The 11,557-nt window shown below is 40.3% G+C and overlaps 1 protein-coding gene across 1 annotated transcript in view; it reads right to left on the bottom strand.

Moving 5' to 3' along the window:
- Positions 1-1,994: 1,994 nt before the first annotated feature.
- Positions 1,995-11,557, bottom strand: part of LOC138001156 (seminal plasma protein HSP-1-like) — a 10,844-nt gene continuing 1,281 nt past the window's right edge. The window contains exons 2-3 of the mRNA XM_068847816.1: positions 11,216-11,374; positions 1,995-2,164 (exon numbers count right to left, since the gene is read on the bottom strand). Coding sequence (XP_068703917.1) covers positions 1,995-2,164; positions 11,216-11,374 — 329 coding nt within the window. The remainder of the gene's footprint in view (positions 2,165-11,215; positions 11,375-11,557) is intronic.

Raw genomic sequence — 11,557 nt, 5'->3', positions numbered from 1 at the left:
GAGAGCAAGGTGATTCAGGAACTTTGTAAGATCTACGGCATCTCTAAGAGTCGCACATCCCCGTACCATCCAGAGGGTAACGGTCAATGTGAACGCTTCAATAAAACCATGCATGACCGTCTGCGTACTTTGCCTTCAGAGAAGAAACGTAAGTGGCCAGAATTTCTTCCAGAACTTGTGTTTGCATACAACTGTACCCCTCACTCAACTACTGGCTACTCGCCGTACTACTTGTTCTTCGGCAGGGAGCACTGCGAACAGGAACAACCTTAAAGCCACCGATACCAGTATTCCTGTAGGGTCCAGGGTGTTCCTTAAGAATCGTGTCCAGGGTCGCAGTAAGATTCAGGATGTGTGGGATGCAACTCCCTACAAGGTTGTAAAGCGACTTGATACTGGGAACACGTATGTTGTGGTACCATTGGTAGCAACAACGGCAGAGGAGGAATTCAAAAAAACTGTACACAGGAATGACATTCTCCATGCAAAACAACTAGTGAGAGACATTGCCTTTGATGATGACAACATAGATCCCGGCAGTATGAATGCCAGTGAAAATGCAGTTGGTAATGGTGTACCGTTAGATCCCGAAGCAAGCAGCAGTGATGAGGACGACGTTGTTGAAGCCGTCATACCATCCAGGCAGAGCAGAGGCCCCGTTGCTGTACTACACGAGAGTCCGTCTGTAGTTGATGTACAAGTAACACATGGCGATGGTAACCACACGCAGAATCAAGTGGAAGTTCTTGAGGAGGCTGCCCCTGATCGGGACCACGGTGATGAACCACCAGTTGGTGATTATGCTGTTATTGAAGGTGGTGCCCCCACAGTTCAAGCCGATCCTGAGCTTTCCACCGATGGCGTCGATCCTGACTTTTCTACTGATGGTGTAGACCCTGAACTTTCTACTGACGGGGTGGATCATGAACTTTCTACTGTCGCTGTAGATTCAGAGAAGGCTGAGGCCCTACGGGCCAGTACCGGTGGAGGCGCAGCAGCGGAGGTGACAGCAGCTAGTAATACCAACAACCACCCTCCGGTCAGACGTTCTACCCGGGTGGGAGCTGGACAACACTCCAATCCTCACCACTTGCCGAGACCTGTGATGAGGGAAAGCGTGGAAGCGGCAGTGATAGACCTGCAAATACTGAACTGTGTAGCACAATCCAACCTGCTTTTAATGCAGTTGTTAGCTAAGAATACTCAGAAATAGGAGCTTAATGTCCTTGTTGTTCCTATGTGATCAAGTGAATCTAGACTTAAGTCTAGATTCACTTGATCACATAGGAATTTGGTTGAGTTATTAGGTTGTCGAGGACTCCAACCTCAGCAGGGAAGCATGTGAGAGTGCTTATTTCATGCGCTCACATGGGCCCTGGGGCCGAAAGGCCACACGTGCGCATACATGACATAGTGTATGGCGCGTTTATTCTGTTTTGAGTCTTGTTCGCTGTTTTGCTTTTCTTTGTACTTTTATATCGTGTCCTTAAGATGTTCAGCTGCCAGGGTCTTACTGCGTAATAAAGTGGTAATTTAAAGCAAAAGAAACCTGTGTCACATGAAAATTAGGGGAGAAGGGATGGCGCAGTGGTGAGAGCACTCGCCTCCCACCAATGTGGCCCGGGTTTGATTCCCGGACCTGACGCCATAAGTGAGTTGAGTTTATATTGGTTCTCTTCTCTGCTTCAAGGGTTTTTCTCCGGGTTCTCCGGTTTTCCCCCCTCAACAAAAACCAACATACAGCTGATTCCAGCTGGCTGTAAGCTGTACTCCAAGGTCACACATAGAGGCGCCTTTGCATGTATGCTTTCGGTTCGACCTTGTTGACCTGCGTCGTTGCTGTGACGCGATTAGCCGCGACAATTATTATTATTATTATTATTATTATTATTATTATTATTATTATTATTATCATTATCCTTACAATTATCAGTATTATTCAAACCCTTCCTCCTGGATTTTAAGCAAGACAAATTAACGTTCATAAGTTAAATTCAATTCCTACCACAGTAACCCCACTCTCGATGATGGTACACAGGAGTCAAAGCACACCACAGGCGGAAGATGATAGAACCCACTCTTGTGCAGGAATGATATGTTACTCCATTGTACACGAAAGGGAAGCTGCAACATTGACCATCTGTTGTTTCTTGAACGCAAGTAGCTAGCGTAGCAGAAGTAAAGAGACAAAATTAAATCCACACCCAATCACTTCGTCGTCATTTTGCAAGCTCGTGATTAGAAAGGTTAAATTAGAAGGAACATTTTCGCAATACCAGATTCGTCAAAAATAACTTCGAGATTTCGAGAGCAAGACTGTTTACTTCAAGAATGATTCCCTCTGCTTTGTTTTGTCTTGTTTTTTCAACGGGTCATCATTTTCTCGACTGTTTTTTCTTTCTCACTTCGGGGTACATGTTAGGCGAAATGGTGAGAGCACGTGCACTAGCTAGGCTTCCACCAATTTGGCCCAAAACTGATCGTCAGTCTCGTCTTCGTCATGTTTGGTGATTTCGTCTTAATTGATTTGTTGATTCACTATTCGGCTCAAGGAGAATTTCTTCCTGGTATTCTAGTTGTGGCCTCCCAACATTGAAACAAAGCAATTGATTTGATATACTTCGAGTAAGTTAACAGCTTTCCCCCATTCGTGGTACTCTTTTGCTTGCTAAATAACCTTGAGAAACACAGTTTATTAGATATGCTAATTACCATAGGGTTGCTAGTCCCAACGTCTAAAATTGCCGTTTTGCATACTCCTGCAAAAGAGCACTCGAATATTTTCCCAGTATTCCCGAGTCACCACTGACGAGTCTCCTATAGCTCAGTAGCAGAGCATCCTAACTAGTAGTCGGAAGGCAGGCAGGTCGTAGGTTCAACTGCTGCAAGGGAGCACTGGCATTTTTCCGAGTATCCCCGAGTCACCACTGACGAGTCTCTTTTAGCTCAATGGCAGAGCATCCGAACTAATATTCGGAGCTCGTAGGTTAGACTCCTGCAAAGAAGCACTCAGATTTTTTCCGAGCAAGTATCAGATTTTGTAGCTGAGCAACTGCACTTCTTCAAGGACTCTTTGAACATGTGCCATCTTTTTTGACGGTCCAGTTAAAATTGGATTAGTGTGGTTACGGACACATTACCCAATCACGGCCAAGGAGTCTGTGTTTGAGTGTACTATCAAAAGGCCAGTTTCGTATTCTAACGGTTTGGTTGGATCGAGCATGAAATGGAGGCTAATGCGGGGAAATCCTTTCACATCCAAATTTCCCCCCCCCCCCCCCCCCCGGCATTAGCTTCCCTTTCTTTCTAAATCCCATAATAGAGTTTTTTTTTTTTTGGGACGGGGGGGGGGGGGTTGGTATTTATTAAAACAATGGATATCCAGTTCACTGAAGCATGATACAGTCCCAAGAGCAATTAAATTGTATTGTTTTTTATGTAAAGGACCTCTCAAAATCTATTGCATTATGGGATGGGGGAAATTATCTATTGTGACCGTTGTGTTAGATTTTGTTGCTCCGGTCGAGTCCACCAAGGTTCAATACCAACTCGAATGCAAAGACACCTGAGAACTGGACATCGGAATCCAGGATCAGTCCATCTATTTCTGAGCAACCAAGCTCGATTCATGGTTTTCGAGCTCGAGATACCATTGGCTCGAATTGTTGGTTTTCACTCACGTGATCAACAGCCATGTTTTTCAACGAAAACAAAAGAAACCGTTTCCATAATACTGAGAGTTAAATTCCCGAAGGATTTGGTCGGGACTCCAACATGGCCGCCGTTTCTTTGTTTAGGGTATCCAACATGGCGTCCGTGACGTCATTCTCTATTTTCGAATTCCCGATAATACACTTTGTTTGCCCCCCAAATTTTGCATAAACTATTGTTTTCAAATGCTCTTGGGGACACTGCATATTCCCAAGAGCATTTGAAAACAATGGTTTATGCAAATTTGGGGGGCAAACAAAGTGTATTATGGGGAATTCGAAAATAGAGAATGGGAAAACCGAGAATAGTTCGATTTCATACCGCCACAACCAGGCTAGCCTATCATTATCCGCTCCTACTTTAACTTATCTGCTGCAGAATTTTACTGCTGTGGCATTAACGAAATATACTATTTGCAGTTATCTCAAATTCCTGTTTGGTGAAAAATCCATTAAGCAAAAACGTTTTCTCAAATGAAAAAATTTATTAACAGCCTCTTTCACGTTAATCTGTTTAAGAACCAAGCGATTACAAAAGAAATTACTCCAAGGCAACCAAGTAAGACTTAAGCCGTGTTCACATTAGGCCTCGATTATGATCGAATTATAATTGAATTAAATATGAAATTTGTTCACATCAACTAATTGCAGTCTCTGATTATAACTGGATTATAATTACTTCAAACAACCTCAAAGGGGTTGTTTGAGGTAATTACAATGCGTAATTGAACAGAATGGCGAGCACGTGGTGGTATGAGCAGACGAAACTTCTAATCGCTTTATGGCGCGAAGGTTTGGATTTGTCTTACTTTTGTTCTTGGGCCATCGTAGTTTGATCAAAAATAAGACACAAACAGCAGTGATAAACATATTGAACTTTTTCATTTTGATAATGACTTGACGTTTCGTATGTGCTCTACATACATTTTCAAAAGTAACCGTTGAAATTTAAAACAGCTATTTATATATAACAAATCGGATGAGGGGACTGGAACCTAGATTAAGCAAATACTTAACAGTAAAATATATAATAATAATAATTATAATAATAATAAAAACAGAAAAGATTAATAAAGCATCAGCTTTTCACTTCCGACGTTGACGTTGAAAGCTGGCTCAAGTTCTTGAATAAAGAAGGTCTCTTTTATTTTACAATGATAGTCAGTTTTGCCCTTCGCTAAAATATCAAAATGATCCCACTTGATGTTATGTCCAGTGGCCTTGACGTGGTCAGCAATGGCTGAAGTATTGTCATTTTTAGCTAGGGCCTTAAAATGTTCGGTTTTTCTATCGTGAAGCCGCCGTTTAGTTTTACCGATGTAAAAATCATTACAATCCCAACAATTTGCTCTGTAAATAACTCTGGATTGTTGTGAACGATTAATACGGTCCTTGTAAGGAAAGAAAGATTTTATACATCGAGTGCTCTGAAAATCTTTCTTTCCTTACAAGGACCGTATTAATCGTTCACAACAATCCAGAGTTATTTACAGAGCAAATTGTTGGGATTGTAATGATTTTTACATCGGTAAAACTAAACGGCGGCTTCACGATAGAAAAACCGAACATTTTAAGGCCCTAGCTAAAAATGACAATACTTCAGCCATTGCTGACCACGTCAAGGCCACTGGACATAACATCAAGTGGGATCATTTTGATATTTTAGCGAAGGGCAAAACTGACTATCATTGTAAAATAAAAGAGACCTTCTTTATTCAAGAACTTGAGCCAGCTTTCAACGTCAACGTCGGAAGTGAAAAGCTGATGCTTTATTAATCTTTTCTGTTTTTATTATTATTATAATTATTATTATTATATATTTTACTGTTAAGTATTTGCTTAATCTAGGTTCCAGTCCCCTCATCCGATTTGTTATATATAAATAGCTGTTTTAAATTTCAACGGTTACTTTTGAAAATGTATGTAGAGCACATACGAAACGTCAAGTCATTATCAAAATGCAAAAGTTCAATATGTTTATCACTGCTGTTTGTGTCTTATATATTGTGTCTTATTTTTGGATTTGTCTTCTTCTATTCTCGGAAGCTATCCTTGGTTCTCTTCTCGCCTCAAGCATATGATGGTGATGATAATCGTGGCAGCCACGCGATACGGCGCCATTTTGTCTCACACTGCGAGGTTACCCTGCCTATTGTAGATGTGAGCAAAACCATGATTGAATAAAATTGAATGGAGTATGATAGCCTGATATATACTTCAGTTGATCATAATCAACGTTGAGTGTGAACACGGCTTTAGATAGCGATAAAATATCAACGAGACCATACCACAAGCAATACTTCGTCTTGAGGGCACGACTACAATCATTGCCAGACTGCTGCATGTTTGGTCAAGAGATCTCGGAACGAAGGTCTTGGGGCACAAGCGGGATAAGTGGATTGACAATATCATTCGCAGGACAGCGGACCTTTCTTATGTTTTTTTCTTTTCGTGGAATTATCATGGTGTGAAAAAGAGGCAAGAAGTTATGAAATTGCTGAGTGTACAAGTTGTCATCGATTAACTTTATATTTTTGAAAGGTTAACAATCAATAACGGTTATTTATTCCTATTTCTAATTCTCTAAATGAATTTGTTCCTTTTGTGCATTACATGTACTGTTTCAGTTTACTTATCAATGTCTAAATTTTACAAACAGCTGACACCTTGACTTTGCAGATAAACCGTGAGAAATGGTAATTCAAGCCCCTTTAGTTATTAGCAACTATACTATTAATCTTAACTTTGCCTTTCTTCATTTATGACAACACTTTTGATAAGAGAACGAAACAAATATAAACTTAAAGGGGCTGTGTCATAGCCGTGCAGTTCGTGTTGTTTAGTTTTACCAGTTATTCATCTCTACTCGCTATGCAACTTGACGTCAGCCCAGAAATTACTCTTGAACAACACAAATCAAAGATTCGTGGCAAAAAGATCTGTCGATTAGCATACATAATTTAAGTTACAAACAACAGAGATAAACTCTTAGGTCTATCCCAGCCTCTTTTTGCATTTGCTGTTTTATTCAAACCTTTCCTCGATGTTTTAAGTACTTGTTTTTACGTTTCGCTTCATTTGGCTGCCAATTTCCAGTCGCTGAATTTTTATTAAATCTTCACAGTGACACAGCATCTCTACCTATATATAATACACATGGACTTATTTATTCTTTTACTTATTTTTGACGTTATCGTGTATTTCCTCTTCCTTTTTCTTTACTGTTCTCCGCTGCCCTCCTCTAATTCATCATTGGCACTTCACTCATCATCATCATCGTCATCGTCATCGTCATCGTCATCGTCATCGTCATCGTCATCGTCATCGTCATCGTCATCGTCATCGTCGTCGTCGTCGTCGTCGTCGTCATCGTCATCGTCATCGTCATCGTCATCGTCATCGTCATCGTCATCGTCATCGTCATCGTCATCGTCATCATCATCATCATCATCATCATCATCGTCATCCTGTCCTTCACCTGCTCCTTGCTCCTGTTGTTCATCTATTTTGTTTTCTTTTTCCAATAAAAGAGAATAGAATAGGGTACTTTATTGTGATCTCCCTTAACGTGTAACAGGTCTAGTTGAATGTAGATATGTAGCTGGCAACCCAGCTGGATTCACGACCATCAAGCTGGGATACTAATTCAAGCTCATGACACAATTGCGCTCGAGGTGACGTGCTCGATGTAATACACATCGAGCTCAACAACGGTCGAGATCGTTTTCAAGGTTGCTTATATCTTCCGTTGCTTGATTACGCGAACTGACACCAAAAAGCCCTCAGTACCGAAAACATCGAAAATAATCATTTTGTAGGCTGTGCAAAATACATCGGAGGATTTGCAATCTTTGTGAAACAAAACTAAAGTCATCAGAGAAAGGTGTATTAGTTTGCTTTTGTTCGGTTCAAACAAGTAGTTAGGAAGATAGTGTAAAATCAAGAAACGTTTGTGTTAACCGTTAAGAGGGAAATTCCAGTGATAACCTTCATTCATTCATTCATTGATTTAAACGTTTGTAAATGAAGCCCGTTCATTGATAGTTAGATGGTAGATGATCATGTTAAAACTTGTTAACTTGAACAGCAAGGGCATGGGGATGATGATAATAATAATAATAATAATAATAATAATAATAATAATAATACAATGAATAATGCTACACAAATATAATAATATTTGTAATATTTGGAATGCAGTATTCAAAAGATTCAAACTATTCTGTGACGATAGCCTCCACATGCAAGCCGAAATATTCTCTTTTTCCAAGAACAAACCAGTATATATATGCAATGACAGGGCAGCTGCAATTAATTCTCTAAAAATTTGTATTTTTATCGAAACCTACGGTAAGTTTTCTACTATGCAATATATGTTTGGTTTCTGCTTTGTTTTTCTAAAGGTGCGAAATAATCATATGGTTTGTGGCGTAAAGCGCAAACTGCCAAAAAAATTATTATTTCAGAACTCCGCTTATAATTATAAAGTACAATTGACTTCAATGCGGTAGCGAAATACTTATGGAAGACATAGCCATGCAACTAAATACAAAACGTAAAAACATGAAACTGTTTCTACCACATTGTGAAGTAAGTGGAAGGTCTCAGGGTCCATTTTCAGGCATTTGTAGTGGCCATGAAAGAAATGTTTGTTTAAAGAAGCTGGATCCTGGGCAACATATTCTACAAACTTGATTTAAATGGATGTTTGCCTAAATATAGCTATTACCGCGCCCATCCCAAAGTAAGTTAACGTTTCTTTAACTCTTTTATCTCTTGTTAAACTTTGCAAAAGAAATGTTCTAAATTAAAAGTAATTACTACACCGGATTATTTGTTACCTACGGTAACTAAGGTAAAAACGTTCAAGAAGTTTTGTACGACATGCTGATGAGGCCAGACCTCCTCTCTACTGTTGCCACATTTGCTCGTCAAGATAAGCTTGCATGTCTTCCCTTGCAATTCCTCTGCGCTTTTTCTGACCCAGTTTGAGGTTGTTCCAGCATCAATCGATCTTCTTCCTGCGTGTGAACACCACTCGCCCTGTGCAACGATCGCGAATTTGCGACCATGCACAATCACTTGGTGTGCGGCAATGTTAACGTTATTTATCTGATGGTCTAAGTATCTCTAAGACGCCCAGTCGTCACTATGAACTTTGGTTCCGGGCTGGACTCATCTGGATATTATTGGATGGAGAGTAGCCGCATCCCGCTGTCGCACTACATCGAAGTAGCCTATTCCGTAGTAACTATTCCAAATAGATGTAGGTGTAGGGATGGCGCAGTGGTGAGAGCACTCGCTTCCCACCAATGTGGCCCGGGTTCGATTCCTCGACTCGGCGTCATATGTAGGTTAAGTTTGTTGGTTCTCTACTCTGCACCGAGAGGTTTTCTCTGGGTACTCCGGTCTCCCTCTCCTCAAAAACCAACATTTGACTTGATTTGCGTTAATTGTTAATTTCAATTTACAGTGTCCCCAATTAGTGCTCCAGTGCTAAATAAAGTTCATTTCCTTTCCGCTCTTCTCTTCGCTAGATCTGTTGTACTGAAAAGGAGCTATAGATGTATAGGATTAACAGACAACTAAATATGATTGCCATTTAGGCGCCTGTTTTGCGCGGACATTCATATATCCGACCACACTATCATAACATCCGCCCTTTTATCCTGCCCATATGTAAGCTACGTACATGTGTTTGTAGGGAATATTTACTTGTCAACGTAGTGTTTTACTGTTGGGATAACGGAGAAACGTGCCATTTACAGGTTTACAATGGACAAACTACTATATTAAACGTAGTCATGGTCAACATGTACACGCCATGTGTCAATATGAATGGTGTCCAACCCCATAAAATGGAGTGGAATTTACTGCGGGCATAAATTTCAACGAACAGACGCCAAACCAAAACAAATTGATTTTCAGAAAAATAGGAAAAGAAATTGTATGAACTGCAAGATAAAGTTGAGTTTACCGTTTTACCAGTGGTTACCATTTCTTTCCTTCAAATCCACAGCGATATTACATTAGTCACACCTCGGCGGATTTGCCAATGGACTTGCGTCAGTTCTGTAGCGATTGAATTAAGTTCAATGTATGGCCTTGTTCTAAAGCTACAAACGGATTTAAGGTCACGCTTCTGCGGTAAAACGGCAGTTATCGCGAAAAAAACAACTCTGGCAACTTCTGATTGTTTGAATGGGATATTTGCATATTATTCCTTTGTCGTTTATTCCAAAAGTCGGCCCATGCTAATCGCATGGATAAAGGTCGTTTTCGCTAAGAACCATATCTTGTTTGTGATGTAACAATAATTTTATCAGTAAAGGCATCCCACATTACCATTTTGAATTCGAGTTTTAACTGAACTCGTGATTAACTAAAGATTTCCCAAAACACCCTAAAATAACATGACATAGCCCTTTTTAGCAATCATTTAACATAATCCAAACTCAATTTGGACACTATTTGGGTAGTAGTGTTCTAGTGTTCCAAGACGGATCCGTTACAATGAATTTGATCACGAACTCGATGTTTGTTGAGCTCCATGTGTAGTACTACATCGAGCAAGATATCTCGAGCGCGATTGTGCCTAGCACCGGAGTTGGTATTAACACTCGATGGACCTGACTGGAGCTCGGTTGCCCAGATAAAAAATCTGATCCACAATAGCTCTATTGCGTCTTTGACTTCCTCACTGGCAATGACACCCAGAGAAGGCAAAAGAGACGAAAATTGGAATTATAATTCAGGCTGGGGACTTGGGATGCGGAACTATCCACTCAATCCGCATGATCCGCCTGCTGCAGAACCGCTATTCCGAACATAACCTGTGATCAGAACCATTAACGTTAGCGCTTATATGTTCTCTTTTCGTTTCTCCAACTCCACAGTACATACCGCGCGAAACTAAAATAGAGCCTGACCGCAGGTTATTCCGTACACCACTAGACGTTTTCGCCCAATTAAAAAAGGAAATGAAAAAACATGATGACATTTCTCATGCGACGTCGTTGTCCTCATGTAATCCGCCCTTCATATATGATATCTCATCGTGGTCTCTCCACTAAGGGAAAGAACACCTGGAAAGAATACAGCAGCATTTTTTTTTTTTTTGCAAAATTTAGACTCAAAGTCTCGAAAAGCGAAATCATGCAATCTTTGGAAAGTGTACTGGCAACTGGCAAAGCTGGAGAAAGAAAAAAATCAAAGGTGAATCTAGCGGGAGGGTGTAGGGGTGCTTTGCTTTCCTCCACCCCCCTCCACTGAGACGAGTATTGTAGTTATGACTCAAATATGTACAAGAGGATATGCCGGTTGCTTGACAAAGGGTAAAGAGAGCGATTAGCCGCGACAATTATTATTATTATTATTATTATTATTATTATTATTATTATTATTATTATTATCATTATCCTTACAATTATCAGTATTATTCAAACCCTTCCTCCTGGATTTTAAGCAAGACAAATTAACGTTCATAAGTTAAATTCAATTCCTACCACAGTAACCCCACTCTCGATGATGGTACACAGGAGTCAAAGCACACCACAGGCGGAAGATGATAGAACCCACTCTTGTACAGGAATGATATGTTACTCCATTGTACACGAAAGGGAAGCTGCAACATTGGCCATCTTTCGTTTCTTGAACGCAAGTAGCTAGCGTAGCAGAAGTAAAGAGACAAAATTAAATCCACACCCAATCACTTCGTCGTCATTTTGCAAGCTCCTGATTAGAAAGATTAAATTAGAAGGAACATTTTCGCAATACCAGATTCGTCAAAAATAACTTCGAGATTTCGAGAGGAAGACTGTTTACTTCAAGAATGATTCCCTCTGCTT

This window comes from Montipora foliosa, chromosome 4 (genome assembly GCF_036669935.1).
Source record: "Montipora foliosa isolate CH-2021 chromosome 4, ASM3666993v2, whole genome shotgun sequence".
Taxonomy (NCBI): Eukaryota; Metazoa; Cnidaria; class Anthozoa; order Scleractinia; family Acroporidae; genus Montipora; species Montipora foliosa.
This window is presented reverse-complemented; position numbering and strand designations above follow the sequence as displayed.